We start from the raw sequence: 23,995 nt of genomic DNA, 5'->3' as shown, positions 1-23,995 counted from the left end.
TTTGATATGAAAACTAACTGAAGTTCTTGACCTGCATCTGCGCAATTTCATGCATTGTGCTGCTGCCACATGTTAGATTGTTAAATAAAATTATGAATGAGCAGGGATACAGGTGTTCCTATTAAAGTGGCCATTGAGTGTATACTCCTATGAAGTATAAAGAGATTTTGTTTTACACAGGTGGTCAACAAATGTGAGCATCTTATTTCTCAATATATGACTATTTCAGATGTAAAGGTGTAGCTGTGAGGGAGAATATAGTGAGGACTCTGATTCATATGTGCCCCTGTTGAATTACTGTTTTAAACTGACACCATACTGCAATGGCAGACACACCACAACAACCACAATTTAACCCCCCCCCCCCCCCCCCCACCCCCCCCCCCCTTTTTTTAAAAATATTTAACAGTTTTGTCATTTTGTCAATTAAGTCATTTATTGTAAACATTGAAGAAATACTTTGGACAAATAACACAACAACAAAAAATACTGTAACATCTATTTTTGGCAATTCTCTATGAAGAAGAATTACATTTTTAAATTATTTATTTACATTCATAGTTGTCTTATGTTCATAGTTGACATTTTTACTTATTTTGCTGAATATGGTTTGAACTTTATCATGCAGTCACATCTCAACAATAACACCTCACATCTTAAAAATAACACCATGGCTATGTGTGAAAGCAAGCGTGCATCATGTGTACTGAACTTGCCTATTTTTCTCCACTTCCAGCTTATCTCCTGAACTATCAGTAACTTTGTGTTAAACCCACATCAGACACAGAGAGAAATATACCACGATTGTCGCAATTTATGAAGCTTTTTATGTATTAACCACTTATGTAAAGTGTAGCCCATTGTGAACACCACCTCTGGTTTTTCAGTGAGGTGAATTTACCATTTCACTGTGGAGCATCTCACAGTTCAGTTACTTCATGTAGGTGTAATCATGGAACATTTACTCTGATGTTAGGAAACATTAGTACCAGTGGGCAGTCAATGCATACAGCTTCTTAGTTAAGCTAAGTGTGCTTTCACTATGCATAATCATTACATGCACATCTGCATAAGAGGTGCGAGTCATAATAAGCCATGCATTCACACCGGAAGTACAGGGTAGAAGCCTATGTATCAGTTTGCCACAGGATGTTTTAGAAAGTTCAGGTTTATCTTTAACGTGCTTGTAATGAACAGTAAGTCATTTCAAGTCTTGTTAGTTGTTTAAATATGTGAGGAATATACAGTAGAAGTGTAAATAAGATAGTAATCAGCTAAAAAGAAAACTTGTGTCCCCAAGAGTCCTTATTTTCTTGAAATCCACAGAATGGTTTTTACCTTTGTGTATGATACACCTCACATATATAGGGTGCTGTAACTGTTTTCAGTGAGGAGCTACAAGAGAGTTTGGACTGCAATCATTATCTACTGGAGCAGGGAGCTGAATGGTGCTGTACGTGGCTGAAGAATCATCTCCTATAGCTGGACCAGCTAAACTATACACAGCCAACATCTCATCATACACATGGCAAATGTCCTCCTTGATAGAAAGAGTGTGAGAGAAATGGCATTCAATTAGTTTCAGTACAGACAAGGTGTAAGAATATTGTGAGAGTCATTTGCAATCAAATCACTTTCACTGCTTGTGCAAATATGAACACATGTGCTACATAGATGCACACGTAATAAATTTCCTAGAGTTTGTATAGGTTTACATATTTACCATTTACATATAAAATAAAATTTAACTTCCATAGAGCTCTTTTTTACTCTAGTTGCCATTTAAAAAAACAGCAACACAGCATTGATAAGAAAATATTTTTTTATAATTATTCAGGAAGCTACAGGAAAGATGTTAAAATTCTTCAGTGCATTAGTTAGTTAATCTAATAGATTATTAGATTAGAAATTAAATATTATTATTATTATTATTATTATTATTATTTCATTAATTCATTCCAGTAACCACTTCATCTTGGTCAGGGTCACAGTGGATCTGGAACCTATCCCTAGAGCACTGGGTGCAAGGCAAGAAGTCCATCACAGGGCACCATGCACACACACACACACACACACACACACACACACACACACACACACACATACACTCATTCACACCAACGGGCAATTTAGCATAGCCAGTCCACCTACTGGCATGTGTTTGGGAGTTGGGAAAAAAACATAGAAAGAAAAGATTCCCAGGAACAAGCTGAAACATTCTAAAACAGTTATGCTTGACATATTATTTCAGTACTCAGTATAACATACGTGATCAGGTGGTGGATTTGAAATATGGATTTCAGGAGCAGCCGGTTTCAAAGCTAAATAACAGAAAGAAAAATTTAGAAATCAATGCTGAGAATATGGTACCAATAAAAACATTTCTTCAAGCATTTTTCTGTTATACAGTAGCTATGTACTTGTAAACATACTCTTCTCACTTACATGTGATGTTTGTGGATGTTTTCCTATAGAGAATCACCAGAGCTGCAAGAACACAGCACAGCATTAGGCCCAGCACCCCTCCACAGACAACAAGCAGCTGTCCTGTTATAAAGGAAATAATCGAAAGTGGGTAAAATAGTCATTTTGATGGCTACAAGCTGTGAAAATAAACGATCAACTTGATCTGTATAACACATTTATCCAGGAACCCGGTTTGATCTCTAAGCAGACAGTTAAGAACACTGAATATTGCAGAACAAAATTATAAAAATGAACTGTTTACCAAGTGGGTCTAAAGCATGCCGAGGTGGAGCTGTGGATGATGCTTGTTCATGTAATGTGGAACTATCTGAAAAGATATAAATGTCTACACTGCACAAACCTTTCAATAAATTCATGCATATTTCCTCTTTTCTAAGAAAAGGAACTAAATGTTCAGTACAACTATCAAATCTGTATAAAATGATTAATCTAACTATGATCATTCTAACCTAATATAATGCTGCTAATTAGTTAACAGAGATTTAGTAAGGAGTTATCTAACTGGAGAGTATTGAATATGCGTTTATGGTCTCTACCTGCAGTAATCACTGTGGTGGCACGGGGAAACTCTGTAACTTCAGGGCTTTGATTCTGCCTGGACACTGGGGCACATGTAGATATAGTAGGAACTGCTAAGATTCAACATTAATCATAAAAATATGAAGCTGCCGTACAGTTCAGATCAAGTTAGAAATTCATGAGTTGACTTTCAATTTAAGGCTCCAAGCAGAATGTTACAAAATTACTAATCTGCGTTACTTCATACAAAAACACTGTATTTATTCTCCTGCTGCTTGCCACAAAATTTTAATAATTTTTGCAAAATTTATATTCATATTACATTGACAGAAACAGATTATTGCTATGTAAATATATACATTTATAGTGTTTGAATTCTTAAAGTTCTTAAAGTTAAGACATTTGTGGCTAAGATCAAAAATACATTCATACATATTATTTCAGGTATTCAGAAGTTGGATATTATAGTCATGTATACCTTTACTGACAGTAAGCTTTACTTTAGTCAACTTGTCAAAGCCCCATTTGTCCACTCCACAGTAATAAACTCCAGAGTCCTTTAATGTGAGGTGTCTGATGGTGACAGAGAAGCGACGTGCAGAGACAGTGTTTAGTGCAGTGTATCTTCCCTTAGAGTCGACCATATCAGCCTTCTCAGATCGAATTAAGACATGAGAAGAAGTGCATGGATCACGACAGAAGTACATGGGTGTATACTGATATCCATCATCATATTTACAGGAGATATCCACACTGCCTCCTTCTGTTCCAGTAAAAACACTTTCAGCCTTGCTCTTCATTGTCACACATATCAGAACTGAAAACACACAGAGAAACACTGTAAATGTTCAGTTAGTGTAACTGTTAAACAACCACTAAGACGTGTCAAAAACATTCTTATATTAAATTCAACGCTTTACATAGACATTACTTTTCGCTGTATTTACTGAAAGAAAACTCAGTTTAATATTTGGCAAGTTACAAAAGTCTCATATCATTAAATATATGTGTTTCATAACTATTTTAAGTGTCATTAATACCAACTCTTGAAAAGACAATATCAGTTAAACAGTAATGAAAATCTACATTTATACAACACAATGTTCCCAAACAAAGTGGATAAATAGCTCTAATTAATTTACCTTGGAAAAAGGACAGAGACATCAAAAATGTTTGCATTGTTTTCTGCACATCACCAGCCTTCTTTCCAAACTCAGCACAATGTGCTATATAACTACACATTTTTGATCTTTTCTAAAATGTTGCGTTTTGTCTTTGAGGTGAGCTGCATGATGTAGGAGTCAGCAGAGGAGGTCTGAGAGATCACACTGGTTCCTCACAAAAAGCAGGAAGATGTATGTGATGTAACTGCTACAGGAAGGAAACACAAGAAACATTCGATATATGAGAGCTCTGATTGAACACACTTTTCTTTGTTGTTTGAGCAAGTTTGTATAAAAATTATGAAATCTATTGATTCAGTTTTTCTTGACCTGAACATAAATGTAATGATACAAACAGTATTTGGTATTTAAATGATATGAGAAAGATTGCACAGTGGTTGAAAAAGCTTTTAATTTCAGCTTGTTTGGACAAAGTAATGCTCTCTATCTTTGCTAGGAAAGGAATGTACTGCCATCTTTCTGTAAAATCTAGGTATTACATTCATTCCTCAAGATGAACTTCTGTTATAAAATTAAGTACCTGCATATATATGATGGTTGGATGACCTCAGCATAAAGTAGTGTCATAACATTGTATTCTGTTCTGTGACCATTTTTTTTCCAGTCCTCATGTGACAAAGGTTTTCAATGCTCTTGAGTTTAATGTTGTATGTAATGCTGTAATAACATATTATTGCAGAAAACACAATTAATTCATTATTTTTTTTTGTTAACAACTGTTTATTGAATTTTCTTTTTTTTTTTTTTCTAGACCAAGTAGATACAGCAGTACAAAACAAAAAGCAGCTGTGTAGATCTAGAGCCCCCAACCCAACCCAACCCAGCCCAGACTAACCCACCCCTGGTAGACTTCAAGAAAAAGAATACAAGCACAAAGAGTAAAACAAAATAAGAGACGAAAAAGAGAAGAAGAGAAAAAAATTAAAATAAAAATAAATCAAAAATAATAATAAAAATTTTACAATGACTTTAAAAAAGATGACACAGCATTAAAAGCAGCATGCCACAAACTCACAGTTTTCATGCTAGATCCACGTATTTGAGAAGTTGAGAGTTCCATTGATATAATGTCCAACAAATACACAGCCCATGTTCGTCTGTCCATTGTATGAGGAGGATTCCAGTGGTTGACTAAGAATTTTTTTGCTGCTGTGAGTGCAGCTAACAGTAAACATCTTTGTTTGATGGACAAGGTGAGGTCCCAGAAGTCATTCAAAAAAAAAGTTGCATGGAGTCAAACATATATCAGTACCCAACAAATATGATAAGTCCTGTGAAAATTGAGTCCAAAAAGGTAAGAGAGAGGGACACTCCAAAAAAAAATGTAAAAATGTGCCCAAAGATCCTTGAGAACAGAGATTACACTTTGGGGAAGAGGACAGAGTAGACCCTATGTAACAATTTCCAGTGTATCATTTGATGATTAGGGTTTTTTGAAGACCATTTAAACATCCCCCACACCTGATCTGAAAATAAAACATCCGCATCCTCATTAAGATCATTTGCCCAGACAGTTATAATGGATAAGGGTTCGTATAAATGCTCAAGCAGAAACTGACAAATAACTGAAACAGATGAGGGAGAATTCTCAGAAGGAAGGATTCATTTGCGTAAAGGGTGAATAGATAATTGAGAGTCCCAGGGCACCCCATATGCCCGAAGGGCCGATCTAATACGCAAATACATAAAAAAAGAGGTACCTGGAAGATTATATTGAGTTTTGATGTTCTGGAAGGACTTTAAACCATCATCATCATAGATATCTCCCAAAGTGTTTACTTTATTTTGAGTCCATTGCAGACAGTGAAATGGAATATTGCCTGACAATAGATTATTATTGTGGAAAATAGGCGAATGCCTATGCCAGAGTATATTTTGTTGTGAACACCTTTCAACATTCCTTGATGTGGAAAGAAGATATAATCTACATTGCTGTAAAGTAGTCAACTTAATACGAGGACATTTCCCATCCCATATATTACCGAGAAAGACATACATCCAATTTGTTCCAGAAACCAGCAGGTGGAGAGAGAGGAATCATAGCTGAAAAAAATTAACACGTGGAAGAACATTCATTTTAATCACCAATATACGAGCATGAAAGGAAGTAGGAAGACGAGACCAATTTTCTACATCAGACGATACTTTAGCTAAGATAGTATTGAAGTTTTTTGAGACAATTTCTTGTAGGGATGGAAAAACATCTATCCCCAGGTACTTAAATTTTTGGACCACTGGAACAGATATGGAAAGGGGTATGGAATCAGTTTCAGAATTAAGGGGGAGTAAACATGATTTGGTCCAAATCATTTTAAACCCAGAAAGAGATCCAAAATGGTCAAATAAATTCAACAGCTGAGGGATAGAATGTGACGGTTTCTCCAAAAACAACAGGATGTCATCAGCAAACAAAGAAATATGATAAGTATTCCTTATATTTATGGGAAAAATAGTTTTAGATTGTCGGACCACTTGAGCTAGGGGTTCCAAGGATAGGGTGAATAACAGAGGAGAAAGTGGGCAACCATGACAAGTACCTCGATGCATAAAGAATGGATTGGAACAAACAGAACCTGTGAGAACACTGGCTGCTGGATTGGCATACAGAACTTTTATCATATTTATAAAACTCGTTCCTAGGCCCAGATGCTGTAGAACCGCCCATAGATAGTTCCATTCTAGTTGGTCGAAAGCTTTCATCGCAACTAGAGATAATACTGCACAAGGGGAGGACGTCAAATTCACTGAATTAATAATATGATATAACCTGCACAAGTTATCTGAAGCGGAGCGAGATTTAAAAAAATCCTGTTTGGTCATAATGGACTAGCCTATTCATAAATTTCTCTAAACGTCGTTATAGTACTTTAGCATATAGTTTAACATCAGTCCCTATCAGAGAAAGTGGCCGGTAGCTAGAACAGGAAGTCGGATCTTTATCTTTTTTTAAAAGGAGAGAGATAACAGCTATATTAATAGATGGGTGAAATGAGCCTTGAGTAACTGAAAAATTTATCATATCTAACATTAAGGGGCCCAAATCCAACCAAAAAGTAGTATACAGTTCGATTGGAATACCATCCATGCCTGGGGATTTCCCCTTGTTCATATATCGTATTGCTGACTCTAGCTCCTGAAGAGTAATTGGTTCAGCCAGATATTTCGAATCCGAATCTGACAGCTGAGGTAGATCAAGGTTGGTTAGAAAAGATGCAAAAGAGTCAGGGTCACCACCAGAAGAAGAAGTATAAAGGTTAGAATAGAAAGAGTAGAAAGCGGTATTAGTATCTTTTGGTTCTGTCATAATGACCCCCACAGCCGAAATATTGGAAAACTTTTCACTGTTACGTAATCTTAAAGCTAAAAAGTGACTTGGTCTACTCCCTTGAAAATAGTCATTCTGCCTGGATCTCTGAAACAGGAATTCTGCCCTGGATCTCAGTAATGAATTGAGTTCAGTCCTAACAGCCATGATTTTGCTGAGTGTATTATCCATGAAACAATGCTGATTCTCTCTAGTCAAATTCTGGAGCTACGATTCCAGCTCAGTTATCTTTTTGTGTCGATCTTCTGGAGGAAAGAGGCATATGAAATTGAGTTATTCCTTATAAATCCTTTAACTGCATTCCAAAGTGTTTGCAGATTTTCTACCGAGCATCGATTAGTTTCAATAAACTCTGTAAACTTGTTCCTAAATTGACTACAAAAATTTTCATCCTGTAACAATTTAGGGTTTACCATCATGATCCGACTGAGATAAGGAGCAAATGTCTGCGTCATGAACAGTAGGAGATAAAGTAGTAGAAATAAAAATATAGTCAATTCGCGAAAAGGATTTATGAGTGGCAGAAAAGAAAGTGAAAGCCCTAGCAGAAGGATTTAATAATCGTCAACTATCTACCAAAGAGGATGAGGATACACATTGCTGAGGTTTGTCAGAACACAAAGATTGAGAGTGTGATTCCTTTGGTCCAGATCTATCTAGAGTATGGGACATTACAGAATTCATATCTGCTCCCATTACAATTTCAAAATCAGAAAATTTCAAGAGGTAGGCTGAGAGTATAGAAAAAAAGTAGGGTCATGAGGGGCATAAACTGAAAGAAATACAATATTCCTATTCTCCACCACTGTTTTTATATGTGTTATTCTACTATCTATATCACAACCTTTATCTATAATAGTAATGTTCAAAGTCCTCCAAACCAATATTAAGACACCTTTGGTTTTAGTATCTGCAGATGAATGAGAAACCACTTTGTAAAACTTACTATTACACCCTCGTACATCCTCCTCTTTCAAATGGGATTCTTGAACTAAAGCTATATCAATCTTTCTTCTTCTCAAAAAATCAAGAAAGCCTGTGCGTTTATGAGGGCCATTTAAGCCGTTAATATTACAACTCAAAATACTAAGGTCAGTCAAAATAATAATAATAATAATAATAATAATAATAATAATAATAATAATAATATTGAGATAAATAAAAATAAAAGATACATAAACAAAATAACGAACTATAAATGGATAGATTTTGAGAAACGCATTTGAGAATGTCTGCAGCCTGACAAATACCAGAGCACACAACCCAATAAAAATTAAGGAATACTGTATACACAGTGGAAGTTTCCAGTAAATAAGATTCAAAGATAAAGTGAACAGTAGAATGAACAGTGAATCACCTAACCGCTTTAAGCATCTCTTCTATGTTTATGAAGACAGCAAGTGTCCAGCTGACGTTCACTGAGGGTTAGTGAATGAATGGGATCTGAGAAAAACTCTTGCTTCCTCTGGGGAATACAGCAGCTTAGGTTCGCCTTGACTGAGGATGACCTTCAGAATTGCAGGGTACAGAACAGAAGAAAATTCTGGATGCAGCTTCTCTCATTTCCTTTCAAATTGGTGTAAACGCACTTCTTCTTTACGCAGTGACAGGAGAAAAGTCTGGAAAGAAGGACGGCGTTGCTCCGTCGCTTGTTTTCACCGGGGCAAGAAGTCTGGCAGCCTGCAGAATGAGCTCCCTGTCCGTGTAACGCAACAGTTTAAAGAGGAAGACCCGCAGTTTAGAGCGATCTGAGGAGACTCATGTACACACGGTGTGCTCGTTCCACTTCAATCTCTTTGCCCGCCAAAGACGGAAGCCACGTCGGTAACGATCTTTTCAAAAAACCCATAGGGTCGTCCTTTTTGGATCCTTCAGGTAGTCCAACTAGGCGCAGATTACTTTGCCTGTTGCGATCCTGTAAATCCACCACCTGTTGCTCGAGTGCAGCTATTCGCCTATCATGATCTGTGACTTCTTTCTTTTGTTCTCTCATCTCCCCTGTAAGAAGGTCCAGTTTAGAGCATAGCGACTGGACAACTCGCATATGAGAGGATAACTCGCTCTGCATTGCCGTCAACTCAGTTCTTAGTATGTCCTCAAATTGTGCTACCGTGTTCGCCATCTTGTCAACCACATCGCTCATGGTCGGCGACCTGGATTTCTTCTTAATCGGAGAAGAAGACGGTGACAGATCCTGCTGTTTTCAATTGTGTGCCATCTGGTAAAGTACTATTGACACATAGCACTTAAAATAAAACGAAAAATCAACGAAAAGAGGCCAAATGTACGGAGTTCTACTCAAGTGTGACTAGGTGCATGAGCAGGTCACGTGACTCTCCCTTCTTAATTCATTATTAACTGCTAAACATTATTCATTATCAATTAAGAATCAGTTACTGTAGGTGCAGACAGTGACAGAAGAAGGCACAAATGTGAGATGAATCAAACAGAATGAATCAAGAGAGGGAAGAGAGAGCAAGTGGTGGCTGCGTTAGATTCAAAAATTTAATTATAATTAATTTTTAAAAAATGTACACGTATAAATGTAAAACTTGTGTAGGGATGTGGAGAATTTATTTAGTAATTTTGTTGTGGAAAAGATGCTGGTAAGCCTCTACAGCAGAAATGCAGCTCACACATATAGCAAGCAAAATGGCAAAAAGCAGGCATAAAATTAAAAAAAAAAAAATTAAGTAATATTTTAAAGAAAACTAAAATAAATGACAAAAATATTAAGGTTATTGAGGACAAGGATAATAAGAACAATACTGAAACAGTGTGCATTGAATATCATTACCATTAACATATATAGTTGAACTACATTTTTAAGATGGAAAAAAAAAATACTGAATTTGATTACATTGTCTTGCTTTGATCCATCCATAACAGGAAATAATTCATCAGTTGTGAACTGAGTTTACTGTTTAACAAGACATCATGACTTGATGCATCGCAGTGCAAAAATGTGAAAATGTGCAAAGTGAAAATGTGGCATATCAGCATTCAATTAATTATGCATCTAATGCAATTGCACTGTTTGAACACGTGTAAAGAACACGCTGGTCATGTGATGGCATTCTTTCATGGAGAGCCTGTGTCATTACCAAAACAGGGATCATCTGCACTTGTGAAGTGACCGATAGCCTGATCAGTGTACTGATTAACGCCAAATAAAGATAAGCTGTTTCTGTTGGATTTTCTTGACACCTTCTTGGTTTCATCCAACTACTGAAGTCATGGTCCATAAAGAGCTTACAAAGCATGTAAGGATCTCAAGGTATCGATGAGGATAGCTGACGTCCCTCCAAAATTGACTAAACGACAGGACGAAGACTTATCAGGAAGGCTGCAAAGAGACCTATGGCAACATTAAAGGAGCTGCAGGAATATCTGGTAGCTGCAGGAAGTACTGGTCACTTCCTGCATGTGACAACAATCTCTTGTATTCTTCACATGTCTGGGCTATGGGGTAGGATGGAAGCCCTTCCTCACTAACTGTTGCCAAAACATACATACAATCACCCCAGACCATGTAGCAAAATGTTTTATGGTCTGATGAGACCAAGGTATTACATTTTGGGCATAATTCTAAGGGATATGTTTGAAATCAAGACAGCTTATCACCTAAAGAACACCATACACATGATAAAGCATGGTGGTGGCAGCATCATGCTATGAGGCTGCATCTCTTCAGCTGAGACTGGGGCTCTATTCAAGACAGATGGAATCATGGATTCTATTCTGGCACAAAACCTGCAGGCCTCTGTTAGCTGAAGATGAAGAACATTTTCATCTTCCAGTATAATAAGGACCCAAAGCACAAATCCAAGTCAACAAAGCAATGGCTTCAGAAGAAGAAGATCAATATTTTGGAATGGCCAAGTCAGAGCACAGATCTAAGTCCTATAGAAAACCTGTGGAGAGAGGGCTGTGCACAGGAGATCCCTTTGCAATTTGATAAAGATGAGCATGTTTGCAAGGAAGAGTGGAATAAAATTGCCAAATCAAAATGTGCTAAGTTGGTAGACTCTTACCCTAAAAGGTTGAGTGCTGTATTACCAGCAAAAGGTGCTTTAACAGAATATCAGTTAAGGGGTGTGCAATCTTATGCAACCAGGTTATTGTAGGGTTTCTCTTTTATGTTTTTCAACTTAAATGTTTCTATTTGTTTTTTTTTTCACTTGATTCTTATTGGTTGCTATATCACATTAAAGGTGGAATTTATATATATATATATATATATATATATATATATATAATCACAAATACCTGCAATTTTAACAGGGTTGTGTAGGATTTTTAACAGGGGTGTGTAGAGGGGTGTGTATAAAATATAAAATAATAATATACAAAAATAAAATATAATATACAAAGAATAAATAATAATATACAGAGATTAAACATCTCTGTGGTCTTTCTGTAAGGTGAATGCACCACGAGGTGAAAGACGTGACGACTTTGATGCCACTTCAGCCACTTTCTGCAGGTGCAATCATGGAACATTTTGTCCAAAGATATGAAACTACAGAATCAGTTTGTGGTCAGCAGTGATGGCTCTTGGTGGAGCTTAATGTGCAATCAGTTTGCATATGCACAATATGCACATGTTTGCAAGTTACCATGATAAAATAAGCATCAAAGTCACATCGAAAGTACTGAGTAGGAGCTCAGCTGTCACAGGCCATGCCCACAGGATGTTTTAGAAACCTCAGGCCTCTGCAAATGTGCCCATAACTCACGACAGGTCAAGTCTGGCTTTTGCTAGTTGTTTTTAGGACTGTACTATGTTATGAGCTAACAATTTAAATGTGTGAGGAAGACAGAATAAGCTAGCATAGGCAGCCATTGTGTGTGTGTGTGTGTGTGGACTAGCATCTCATCCAAAGTATATTCCAGCCTTGCCCCCAGGGTTCTAGTTTGCCACGATCCTGACCAGAAAAAACTGGTTAAAGTTGATGATGAGAAAGATAGAATTAAATTAGACAGCAATCATAGAAAAGTTTACTTTAAATGCTTTAATGTTTTTTATTCAAGATGAATGCACCATTTCACCATGGAGCTTCTCACAGTTCAATCACTTTCTTAGATCCAATCCAGAAATATTTACTCACAATTTCGGAACCCTTAGAAGCAGTTGGCAGTAAATGAACACAGGTTTTCAGGTAAGATCAACAGAGTAATGTAAACCATTTTCATTTTTAATAATTTACTTATTCAAGAATCCTCTTTGATCATAAGCAGGCAATTAAATATATCATTTAAATGCAAGTGATTAGACAATATTGGAAAATAAGAAACAGAACAGAGCTATCATTAAAGGAAAAACATGTGGGGCTAAAGAATGTTTAGTCTGACTTTTGGATGATGGCTTTTCATATGAAGTAGTATTATGAAAGAAATATCTATGTTGCACGTTTTATAAGAAATTATTGTGTACTCCCTAATTTTCCAAGAAAAGGATCTAAATGTTCCATACAAGGATTGAATTTGCATCTAATTATTAATCCAATAATTATTTTACTGATGTTGCTAATAGGTTAACAGAAACATAATGAGGAGTTTACTAGTTGGAGTGTAGCAAATAGGCATTTAGGTCCTACATGCAGTACTTGGTATCACTGTGAGAGCTTTGATTCTGCCTCGACACTGGATCACGAGTTGACTCAGTAGGAACTGCAGAGAATAAAGATGAACCATAAAGACATCTGAAGCTGCAGTATAGTTCAGACCAAGCCATGGATGTAACCTTTGACTTAAGGTGCCAAGCAGACAAACAATTTTATTGTATAAGTCAAAAGTTACTTCATACACTTAAATATGCATAAGTATTTATTGTAATAGGGTGGGATTCATCAGTCTGCTGCCTGTCAGCTTAATTCTGATCAAATATAGAGTTGTATTTTGTATATAAATAACAGCACATGGTTATTTAATCTGTGAATCTATAGTGTTTGACTTCAGCTACTTAAAGTAACTGGCATAATACTTTCACAATGCTGCTAATTGTTTAACAGAAACTTAGTATGGATTTTCCTGTGTGGAGAGTACAGAACAGGCATTTATTTCCTCTACCTGCAGTAGCTGTTATCATTGTGGAGGCATCGGGTTGTTCTGTAGCCTCAGGGCTTTGATTCACTCTTGAGACTGGAGCATGAGTGGACACAGTAGGAACAGCTTAGAACCAACACGAAACCATAAAAAAACATATACAGATATATTATAGTTCAGATCAAGTCATGAAGTCATGAAACTTTCAACATAATGCCTCAAGCAGAATGTTGTAAAATTATTGTAAGTCAGTGTTACATCATACACTTACATACACATTACTGTGTTAATTGACTTGCTGCTTGCCACATTATCTTACATTATATCTTTGACTACAACTATTCACATCTTATTTGTGACTAAGATCAACAATACATTCAGAAGGTGGACATTTCAGTCATGTATACCTTTACTGACAGTAAGCTTTACTTTAGTCAACTCGTCAAAGCCCCATTTGTCCACTCCACAGTAATAAACTCCAGAGTCCTTTAATGTGAGGTGTCTGATGGTGACAGAAAAGCAACGTTTAGAGACAGTGTTTAGTGCAGTGTATCTTCCCTTAGAGTCGACCATATCAGCTGTCTCAGATCGAATTAAGACATGAGTAGAAGAAGTGCATGGATCACGACAGAAGTACATGGGTGTATACTGATATCCATCAGCGTATTTACAGGAGATATCCACACTGCCTCCTTCTGTTCCAGTAAAAACACTTTCAGCCTTGCTCTTCATTGTCACACATATCAGAACTAAAAAAAAAAAATTTTAAAAATTGTGTTGAAACATTTTTGCTCAAAGTGTAATTGTTAAACAAATTTAATAAATTATTTTTAGATATTTAATTTTTCTGTATTTACTTAAAGACAATTAAAATTTTGGCAAGTCATAAAAGTCTTGTAACATTATATGTACACTGTATATTTATATATCTTTAATTTTAAGCATCATTAATAATAACTCTAAAAAAAACAGCAATCTAGTTAACTAGCAATGAAATCTGCATTTACCCAACACAACAGAGTGATGTTTCCCAAACAAAGTGGATAAATAAATGTACTTAGTTTACCTTGGAAACAGAACAGCGTGCTCAGAAATGTTGGCATTGTTTTCTGCACATCACCAGCGTTCTTTCTAAACTCAGCACAGTGTACCATATAACTATACTTTTTTTTTCTTCTTATAAGTTTGCCCTTTGTCTTTGAGGTGAGCTGCATGATGTAGGAGTCAGCAGAGGAGGTCTGAGAGATCACACTGGTTCCTCACAATAAGCAGGAGGAAGAAGCAGTGATGTAACTGCTACAGGAAGTACTACAGGAACAGGCGATACATCACAGCTCTGACTGAACACATTTTATTCTTTGCTGTTGGGGCAAGTGTCTTTGAAATATATTGATTCAAGTTTTCTTTTAAATATGGTGTGATTAAATGGAATCAGTCTATAAGTTGTTTCTTCCATGAAAATAAATGTAATAATACAAATAGCATTTGGTGTTTAAATTATATAACAAAGATTATACTGAGGTTGAAAAAAAAATGGTGTCTTTTTAGCTTGCTTACAAAAAGTAACATTCTCTATCTTTGATAGTAAAGGAATGTGCTGCCATCTGTGAAATCTAGGCGTTAACATTCATTAAACTTGGAGATGAACTTCAGTTTTTAAAATTAGGTACACCAAACTTTTTTTTGGATGATGGTTACATCTAATCTTAATATAAAGTAGTTCTTAATTGCTTTAATGTATGAGACATCAATAATATGTAGCTCATTGAGAACAACACATCTAGCTTTTTGTTCAATTTTAATGCACCATTTCACTGTGGAGCTTCTCACAGTTCAGTTACTTTCTGTAGGTGCAGTCATGGAACATTTATAAATTAGGAAACATTAATAGCAGTTGGTAGTCATTGAATGCAGGTTTTCAGTTAAGATCAACACAGTAATATTAGCCATTTTTCTTTTAATGATTTATTTATTCAGGTACTCATTTTGATCATTAAGCAGGTAATTAAGAATATCATTAAGTGCGAATGATTAAACAATACTGGAAAATAAGAAACACAACTGTAAGTTTTGTTTAACTTGTGAATGATCCTTGCTCATGTGATATCTGATTGAAGACACCTGAAATTGCAGTACAGTTCAGACCAAGATATTTGAATGGAATTGTGACTTAACTTTCAATTTAAGACCACAAGCAGACAAACGAAATTATTGTTTAAGTCAGTGTTTCTTCATACACTTATATAAACATCACTGTATTTACTCTGACAGGGTGAGATTCTTTCATCTGTTGCTTGCCAATTTTTTTTAAATTCTGATCACATACAGTCATATTTTGTTTAAAAATAAGAGTCCATGGCTACTTAATCTATAAGATTATAATACCTGACTTCAGCTACCTAACGTAGCTGAAAAACTTGCACAATGCTACTAATTGGTTAAGAGAATCTTAGTAAGGATTTTTTTTAGTTGTGTTAAACCCGCATCAGACACAGAGAATAATATACTGAGATCCAATTTATGAAGCCTTTCATGTATTAGACACATGCTCTGTACGTCAATTGGAGTATACCACAAAAGTGACTGGTCGAGCTGAAAGGAAGTCACTTTGAGTATCTGTGGATATGGCTCAGACCCTAACGACTCCCACATGGTTTGAACTGTCTGATATTTGCTGTGATCTATATCCCCCTCCTCTTCCAAGGAGAGTCACTCGTGGACACTGAAGTTACGGAATACTTGAATCAGTGCCTAAGTATGATACTGTGGATACTTCCTGGAATTGTCATTCTAGGAGATACAGACACTTTTAAGTACACTTCTTTGTGTTATCAATACAGTCTAAAACAAGTTGTGAAGAACTCAACATGTGGGGTCAGTCAACTGGATTCTATCATCACAAATATTAGTGGTCTCTACAAAGAAGTTGAACATCTCCCTCTGCATGGAGGATCAGATTATCAGACCATTTTCTGGTAAGCAGGTTCCTGGTCCAAACAAATATCTAAATGTTTTAGGAGACATCTCTGCACTGCCAAGTCAAAGCGGTTCCTGGGGTCTCAATCAGGAGGACTTTGCCAAAGTATATGATATAGACATCACAGCCACAGCAGAAAGTAGACATTTTATAGCACAATGCAACACATTCGTGACAACACAGTAATATACAAAAGAAGTAAAGTCAGGACCCATGACAAACCATGGATGATATATAAAGAACGCCATTTATGAGAGGCAAGAGGCCTTCTGCAGCAACAGTAAACTGTTCTTGTGAGACAAACCAAAAGGAAGTATCTCAAAGATGAAGCAGACCAGCTGAGATCTGGAGATCGAAATAGGTGGTACAAGACAATTAAGAAGTTGTTTGATGTAGAAGAGGCTAAGGATGAGGGAACAGTTTTTGATCCTTGATAAAATAAGCCTTACTGTCACACGAAAGGACTGGGTTAATGGCCATGTGTCAATCTGTCATTTTTTCTGCTAATATAGTCAGGTCCATACGTATTTGGACAGTGACACAAGTTTTGTAATTTTGCCCCTGTACACCACCACAATGGATTTGAAATGAAGCAATCAATATGTGACCGAAGTGTAGACTTTCAACTTTAATAATGAAAATATAGTATGTCAAGTCTCACTTCTTGCTAGTTGTTTAAATATATGTGGAATATAGAAGTGTAAATAAGACAGTAATCAGCTAAAAAGAAAACTTGTGTCCCCCAAAGAGTGCTTATTTTTTTGAAATGCACAGAATGGTTTTTACCTTTGTGTATGATGCACCTCACATATATAGGGTGCTGTAACTGTTTTCAGTGAGGAGCTATATCTGCTTGAGCGGGGAGCTGAATGGTGCTGTACGTGGCTGAAGAATCATCTGCTGTAGCTGGACCAGCTAAACTATACACAGCCAACATCTCATCATACACATGGCAAAAGTCCTCCTTGATAGAAAGAGTGTGAGAGAAATGGCATTCAATTAGTTGCAGTACAGACAAGGTGTAAAAATAACGTAAGAGATATTTGCACTGACGTCACTGTTTCAATGCATGTGCAAATATGAACAAATGTTTTCCACAGACGCACATATTAAAATCCCTAAAGAGTTTTTTGTGTGTTTTTACCATTTACATACAAAATAACTTAAACTTCCACAGAGCTCTTTCTACACTATTTGTTATCTAATACAACAACGATAGGAATGTTATTGTTTTTATTATGATTCAGGAAGCTACAGGGCAGACTTCAAAAGTCTCCAGTGCATTAATTTAGATAATTGGATTAGAAATTAGATTATTATTATTATTCATTCATTCATTCATTCTCAGTAACCACATTACTCTGGCCAGGGTCATGTTGGATCTGGGGCCTATCCCGGTAACAGGCAGGAATACACCCAGTCGATCATAGGACACCATACACACACTCACAAACTCATTCACACCTAGGGGCAATTTAACATTAATTTAATGGTACACCAATATTTTCAGTGCCCAAAAACACAGCTTGTTTGGTTTTCAGATGCACCCTGTTTTGAATAAGACATGTTCACAAACTGTGAATACCATATTTTTTTTATTTACAGGTTGCTTTAGTGTAGAACAATTTCCTGATGTTTCTTTACCAAAGTCCAGTGAAAGGATTCAATTTAGTGAAAAGATTCCCATGAACAATGAAAAATCCTAAAATAGTTATGCTTAACATATTTTTTTTTCTTATGAGAGTAGTGGTTCTGGTTCTGCACTCAGTATAACATACCTGATAAGGTGGTGGGTGTGAAATTTGGTTTTCAGGAGCAGGTGGTTTCAAAGCTAAATATCAGGAAGAAAAATAAATAAATACAGAAATTCATGCTGAGAATATGGTACCAAATAGAAACACTTCTTCGAGCATTTTTATGTTTTATATTGGCTGTGCACTTCTAAACATAATCTTTTCACTTACATGTGATGTGTGTGCTGGATTTCTTTCTGTAAAGAATCACAAGAGCTGCAAGAACACAGCAGAGCATTAGGCCCAGCACCCCTCCACAAACAACAAGCAGCTGTCCTGTTGGAAAAGTAATAACTGAAAGTGAATGAAATAGTTAATTCAGATGGCTATAATCAGTGAAAATGAAAGATCAACTTAATCTTAGTAATTCATTATTCAGGAACCCACTTTGATCACTAAGCAGGCAATTTAAAATATTGAATATTGCGGAACAGAATTGTAAAAAATTAACTGTTTACCGTGTGGGTCTAAAGAATGTTGAGTTTGAGTTGTGGATGTTGCTTCTTCATATGAGGTGAAATTATCTGAAAGCAAAAAATATCTACATTGTACAAGTTTTTACAAGAAATTCATGTGTATTTACTCTAAAACATGATCTAAATGTTCAGTACGACAATCAAATCTGTATAAGATGATTTATCAAACTATGTTCACTTGAACCCAGTATGACTTGATGCTGGTTAACAGCGAGGAAGGAGTTTTTTAATTGGAGCGTGCTAAATGGCATTTATGTTCTCTACCTGCAGTACTTGATATTGCTGTTGTAGCACAGGGAAGCTGTGTAACTTCAGGGCTTTGATCCTGCCTGGACACTGGAGCATGTGTAGACACAGTCGGAACTGCTGTGTGTAAGAGTCAACATGAATCATAAGTACACAGGAAGTTGCAATACAGTTCAAACCAAATCAGGAAATCATGAGTTGACTTCCAACTTAATGCCCCAAGCAGAATGTTAAAAAAAAAAAACATGCTTACATCAGTGCACATAAATCAGTGTAACTCCATACTTGCATCACTTTTTATTCACCTGTTGCATGCCACAAAATTTTAATTTTGCTAGCACAAGTATTCATATTTTATTGATATTGACAACCTATTGTTACTCAATCTATAGCTCTACAGTGCTTGAATTATTAAAGTTGAAGCAACAAAACATATACAGCTAGGATCTACAATACACTGATACATATTATTTCAGGTATTCAGAAGCTGGATATTATAGTCATGTATACCTTTACTGACAGTAAGCTTTACTTTAGTCAACTTGTCAAAGAACCATTTGTCCACTCCACAGTAATAAACTCCAGAGTCCTTTAATGTAAGGTGTCTGATGGTGACAGAGAAGCGACGTGCAGAGACAGTGTTTAGTGCAGTGTATCTTCCCTTAGAGTCGACCATATCAGCCGTCTCAGATCGAATTAAGACATGAGTAGAAGAAGTGCATGGATCACGACAGAAGTACATGGGTGTATACTGATATCCATCAGCGTATTTACAGGAGATATCCACACTGCCTCCTTCTGTTCCAGTAAAAACACTTTCAGCCTTGAAAGTCTTCATTGTCACACATATCAGAACTAAAAAAAACACACACGCAAAAAAAACATTTGTAAACATTTGCTCAGAGTGTAAGACATCAAAAATGAAAATTTAATAAATGCTTCATGCAGATATAAGGTTTTGTATAATGTAGTGCAATGTTTGGCAAGTCACAAGTATTATAATTGCATGTATGTTTTATACCCTTAAATTTAAATTGCCATTAATACTAACTCTTGAAAAGACAATATCTATCTGGTAATGAAAATATGCATTTATCCAACACTACACAAAAAATCAATAAGCAATTAATTTACCTTGGAAAAAGGATAGAGTCCTCAGAAAAGTTTGCATTGTTTTCTGCACATCACCAGCCTTCTTTCTAAACTCAGCACAATGTGCTATATAACTATACATGTCTGGTCTGCATGCTTGCATGCAGAGGAGGTCTGAGAGATCACTGCTGGTTCCTCACAAGAAGCAGTGACGTCACTGCTACAGGAAGGAAACAGGAACCAGACAGTACATCAGACCTCTGATTGAACATATTTTTCTTTGTTGTTTGAGCAAGTTTTTTTGGAACTTATGAATTATATTACTTCAGATTTCTTGCTTGAACATAAGCCTAAATTAAACGATATAAGAAAGAAACACTGTGGTTTAAAAGAAAAGAAAAAGATAAACATTTTTTTAGCTTGATTGCAGAAGGTAATGTCTATCTTCATGCTGCCATCTTTCTGTGCAATCTAGGTATTACATTCATGAAACTCAGTTATAAACTTCAATTATTAAAAATGAAGTACCACCAGCCTTCTTCTGGACAATGGATAGCTGATCACAGCATAAAGTGTCATAAGAATATTTTGTTCTGTAACCAGTTTTTTTTAGATTACTCCTCATATGTCACACAGACCTTCAATGCTCTTAAATTTAACACTGAATGCAACATTGGCAGTAATAACATATAGAGTTTCAGTAAACAGATATTATTAGAGAATATAAGAGAATCCTGTAACTGCAGACAAGGAAATAAGAAGGTACAAATGTGAAGCTGAATCAAAGAGATAATTAATGAAGAGAGGGAAGAGAGCAAAAGCAAATGCTGCACAACACCTTAAACACAGAAGTACCTTTGAACATTTAAAATGCAAAGATTAACCATAAAAACTGCAGAAAAATATATAGGGTTGAACAAAATGTTAAATGCAATTATTTACTGATTTATTTATTGATCAGACAATAAATTGAATTTATTTATTGTTGGGGAAAGGACAAAAGCCAAAAAAAAAAAAAAAAGAATCCCACACTTAGCAATTGAAAATGGCAAATAGCTGGAAGCAAACAATATAAACTTTTTTGTTATCTTCAAATTCCCTTTGGTCTCATGCATGCTCTGTGTGTATGTATGTATATTTAATGGATATATTCTCTCTCTCTATATCTATCTATCTATCTATCTATCTATCTATATCTATATATATATATATAGATAGATAGATAGATACATATATATATATATATATATATATATATGTATAGATAGATAGATAGATAGATAGATATATATATAGAGAGAGAGAGAGAGAATATATCCATTCAATGCAATGCAACACATGCAATGGCTACATATGAAAGCAAGCATCATATTGCCTGTCTTACCTCCCAGGTAAGATGGTGGCATGGCTTTGATGGTGGAGTGGCTGCAGGGTGCCCTCATGTCTTTCTTCTGGCTCTCCATTTTAGTTATGCTGTCATAGCTAGTATTGCCAGAGTCCCTGCTTGCACTCACATTGTGTGTGTGACAGAGAGAGCATGATCATTCTCACATAATAATCTGTGTTTCTCTCTCTCTCTCTCTCTCTCTCTCTCTCTCTGTCGAGCTACACATGCTACTCCTGAGATACCAGTGATCCTGACCCCTTCTGCTCTCTGGCCCTGCCTGATCCATCCTGATGCCCTACTTCTGGTAAGCCATCCTCAGCTGCTGCTGAAGATGGCCCCACATGGACAGCCTAAAGATCAACCACATTGAAACCATAAAGATGGCTGTGGATGTTCTTCCTTGGATAGCCTTAGGACTGCAATTGCTATGAACGGTTTTGCACTCAAGTCTCCATCATTGAACAATTATTAACTTCAACAAAATAGACTTCAAGTTAAAACTACAATGAATTCAGAAATGACTCTGATGCTCATATTCATAAGTTGCTCATAACCTCATAAGTTCTTGGCTACACAAATTATATAGTATACAGTTATAGAAGGGAAATGGTTTACATCTGGTGTCAGGTTCCCTTTTGAGTCTGGTTCCTCTCAAGGTTTCTTCCTCATATCGCTCTCAGGGAGTTTTTCCTTGCCACCATCGCCTCTGACTTGTTCATTAGGGATAAATTTATAAATTTTAAATTTATATCCGGAATTTATATATTTCTGTGAAGCTGCTTTGTGACAATGTCCATTGTTAAAAGCACTATACAAATAAAAATTGAAATAAATACACAGTTTGAACATTTATGTGCAGCTGAGTATAAGCCCAAGTGTGAAACCTCAGGCTTCTGTTAATGTGTGAATAATATATAGTAAGTCAACTAGTTCTTCCTAGTTGTTTGGAGGACTGCTGTCATGAGTTAACTATTTGAATATGTGAGGAAGACAGAATCATATATATGATATACAGTGCATTCAGAAAGTATTCGGCCCCTAGAATGTTAAAATGCTTTAAATATTTTTTCACATCACTCTACACTCCATACCCCATAATGACAAAACAAAAACCAGATTTGTGATATCTTTGCAAATTTATTAAAAAGAAAAAACTGAAATATCACATTGGCTCAAGTATTCAGACCGGTTGCTATGACACTTGAAATTTAGCTCAGGTGTATCCCATTTCTCTGGATCATCTTTGAGATGTTTCTACATGTTGATGGGAGTCCACCTGTGGCAAATTCAGTTGAATGGACATGATTTGGAAAGGCACACACCTGTCTCTATAACGTCTAACAGCTAAAAATAGTCTAACATATCAGAGGAAAAACCAAGCCATGAGGTCAAAGGAACTGCCTGCAGAGCTCAGAGACAAGGCTGTGGCAAGGCACAAGTCTGGGGAGAAGCACTTAGTGACTCATTACACATATAATAGATCAACAGAACCCTTTCTACCCTGAATAGAAAGTGACAGGTACATTACATGATAAGGTACATGATAAGATAACAATCAAAATCAGCATCAAGGTTGGTTGTTATTATGAGCAGGCCAGAGTCTAGGACAACTATTAAGCTAAAGCCCTGTTAGAGAGAGGTTAGTTTGAGCGTTAGTTACAAAAATAGAGTATAGGTCAAGTTTTATTTTGGTAGCCAGTGACTCAGTTTTTCAGACAACTAGGGAAAGTTCATTCCAGCACCCACATACAGAGAAGTGTCTTGATGCATTTGCTGTATCTTGAGGGCTGTTGGGTGAAGTTGAGCTAAAAAATGGGGTGATGTGGAGTCAGAGAAAAAATTCTGCTGCATTGAAGGGTGAAGGCCTAGATAATTCTTAAAGGGAAGAAGTTTGGAACAACCAGGACTCTTACTAGAGCTGGCTGCCCAGCCAAACTGAGCAATCGGAGATGAAGGGCCTTGGTAAGAGAGGTCAGCAAGAACCCGATGGTCACTCTGGTTGAGCTCCAGAGATCATGTGTGGAGATGGGTGAAACTTGCAGAAGGTCAACCATCACTGCAACATTCCACTGATCTGGGCTTTATGGCAGCGTGGCCAGACGGAAACCTCTCCTCGGTGCAAGACACAAATTATCATGTACATAAAGCTGTGTCTTGTGTTTGAGGTGAGCTGCATGATGTAGGAGTCAGCAGAGGAGGTCTAAGAGACCACTTCTGGTTTCTCACAGTAAGCAGGAGGAAGAAACAGTGCTGTAAACACTACAGGAAGGAAACTTGAAACAGCTGATGCCAGAGCTCTGATATAAAATGAAGACATTTTATTCTTTGTTGTTTGAGCAGGTTTTCATTCAAATTATGAAATATATTAATTCTATTTTCACTTACTATTATGAAATTATATTATAGAAAGATTACACAGTGGTTGAAAAAAATATGCATTACATTCAGGAAACGAATTTCA

The 23,995-nt window shown here is 36.2% G+C and overlaps 3 protein-coding genes across 5 annotated transcripts; all 3 read right to left on the bottom strand.

Moving 5' to 3' along the window:
• Positions 1–439: 439 nt before the first annotated feature.
• LOC117597803 (CMRF35-like molecule 5) lies at positions 440–4,335 on the bottom strand. The gene is made up of 7 exons (XM_053235902.1): positions 4,149–4,335; positions 3,485–3,823; positions 3,009–3,119; positions 2,729–2,812; positions 2,446–2,547; positions 2,269–2,321; positions 440–1,540 (listed from the first exon to the last, which is right to left on the bottom strand). The coding sequence occupies exons 1-7, from the start codon at positions 4,246–4,248 to the stop codon at positions 1,385–1,387; spliced, it is 945 nt and encodes a 314-aa protein (XP_053091877.1). The 5' UTR covers positions 4,249–4,335; the 3' UTR covers positions 440–1,384.
• Positions 4,336–12,534: 8,199 nt separating this feature from the next.
• Positions 12,535–15,275, bottom strand: LOC117597804 (CMRF35-like molecule 1). Its single transcript, XM_034306492.2, has 4 exons — positions 14,630–15,275; positions 13,971–14,312; positions 13,588–13,689; positions 12,535–13,188 (listed from the first exon to the last, which is right to left on the bottom strand). The coding sequence occupies exons 1-4, from the start codon at positions 14,775–14,777 to the stop codon at positions 13,112–13,114; spliced, it is 669 nt and encodes a 222-aa protein (XP_034162383.2). The 5' UTR covers positions 14,778–15,275; the 3' UTR covers positions 12,535–13,111.
• Positions 15,276–15,443: 168 nt separating this feature from the next.
• Positions 15,444–20,337, bottom strand: LOC113526970 (CMRF35-like molecule 5). 3 transcript variants are annotated; one of them, XM_034306484.2, is made up of 7 exons: positions 20,190–20,337; positions 19,566–19,910; positions 19,074–19,175; positions 18,792–18,857; positions 18,505–18,549; positions 18,319–18,371; positions 15,444–17,504 (listed from the first exon to the last, which is right to left on the bottom strand). In XM_034306484.2, exons 1-7 carry the CDS (start codon positions 20,308–20,310, stop codon positions 17,373–17,375), a joined length of 864 nt encoding a protein of 287 aa, XP_034162375.2. In that variant the 5' UTR covers positions 20,311–20,337; the 3' UTR covers positions 15,444–17,372. The 3 variants fall into 3 exon arrangements, with proteins under 3 accessions (XP_034162375.2, XP_034162374.2, XP_034162370.2); XM_034306483.2 differs by having other exon boundaries at positions 15,447–17,504; positions 18,505–18,609; positions 20,190–20,334; XM_034306479.2 differs by having other exon boundaries at positions 15,450–17,504; positions 18,505–18,627; positions 20,190–20,332.
• Between the last annotated feature and the right edge of the window lie 3,658 nt (positions 20,338–23,995).

The sequence above is a fragment of the Pangasianodon hypophthalmus genome, chromosome 8, assembly GCF_027358585.1.
Source record: "Pangasianodon hypophthalmus isolate fPanHyp1 chromosome 8, fPanHyp1.pri, whole genome shotgun sequence".
Classification (NCBI taxonomy): Eukaryota; Metazoa; Chordata; class Actinopteri; order Siluriformes; family Pangasiidae; genus Pangasianodon; species Pangasianodon hypophthalmus.
The sequence above is the reverse complement of the archived record's forward strand: the minus strand, read 5'-3'. Positions and strand labels throughout refer to the sequence as shown.

Coding starts and splice junctions, on each gene's coding strand:
- LOC117597803 (XM_053235902.1), bottom strand. CDS start 4,248: ATGTGTAGTTATATAGCACATTGTGCTGAGTTTGGAAAGAAGGCTGGT. Junction 2,548..2,728: donor GCATGCTTTAGACCCACTTG/GTAAACAGTTCA, acceptor CCTTTATAACAG/GACAGCTGCTTGTTGTCTGT. Junction 1,541..2,268: donor CAAATCCACCACCTGATCAC/GTATGTTATACT, acceptor CTTTCTATCAAG/GAGGACATTTGCCATGTGTA.
- LOC113526970 (XM_034306479.2), bottom strand. CDS start 20,310: ATGCAAGCATGCAGACCAGACATGTATAGTTATATAGCACATTGTGCT. Junction 18,858..19,073: donor AGCAATATCAAGTACTGCAG/GTAGAGAACATA, acceptor TTTTGCTTTCAG/ATAATTTCACCTCATATGAA. Junction 17,505..18,318: donor CACACCCACCACCTTATCAG/GTATGTTATACT, acceptor CTTTCTATCAAG/GAGGACTTTTGCCATGTGTA.
- LOC117597804 (XM_034306492.2), bottom strand. CDS start 14,777: ATGCAGCTCACCTCAAAGACAAAGGGCAAACTTATAAGAAGAAAAAAA. Junction 14,313..14,629: donor CACGCTGTTCTGTTTCCAAG/GTAAACTAAGTA, acceptor TTTTTTTTTTAG/TTCTGATATGTGTGACAATG. Junction 13,690..13,970: donor AAAGCTTACTGTCAGTAAAG/GTATACATGACT, acceptor GTTGGTTCTAAG/CTGTTCCTACTGTGTCCACT.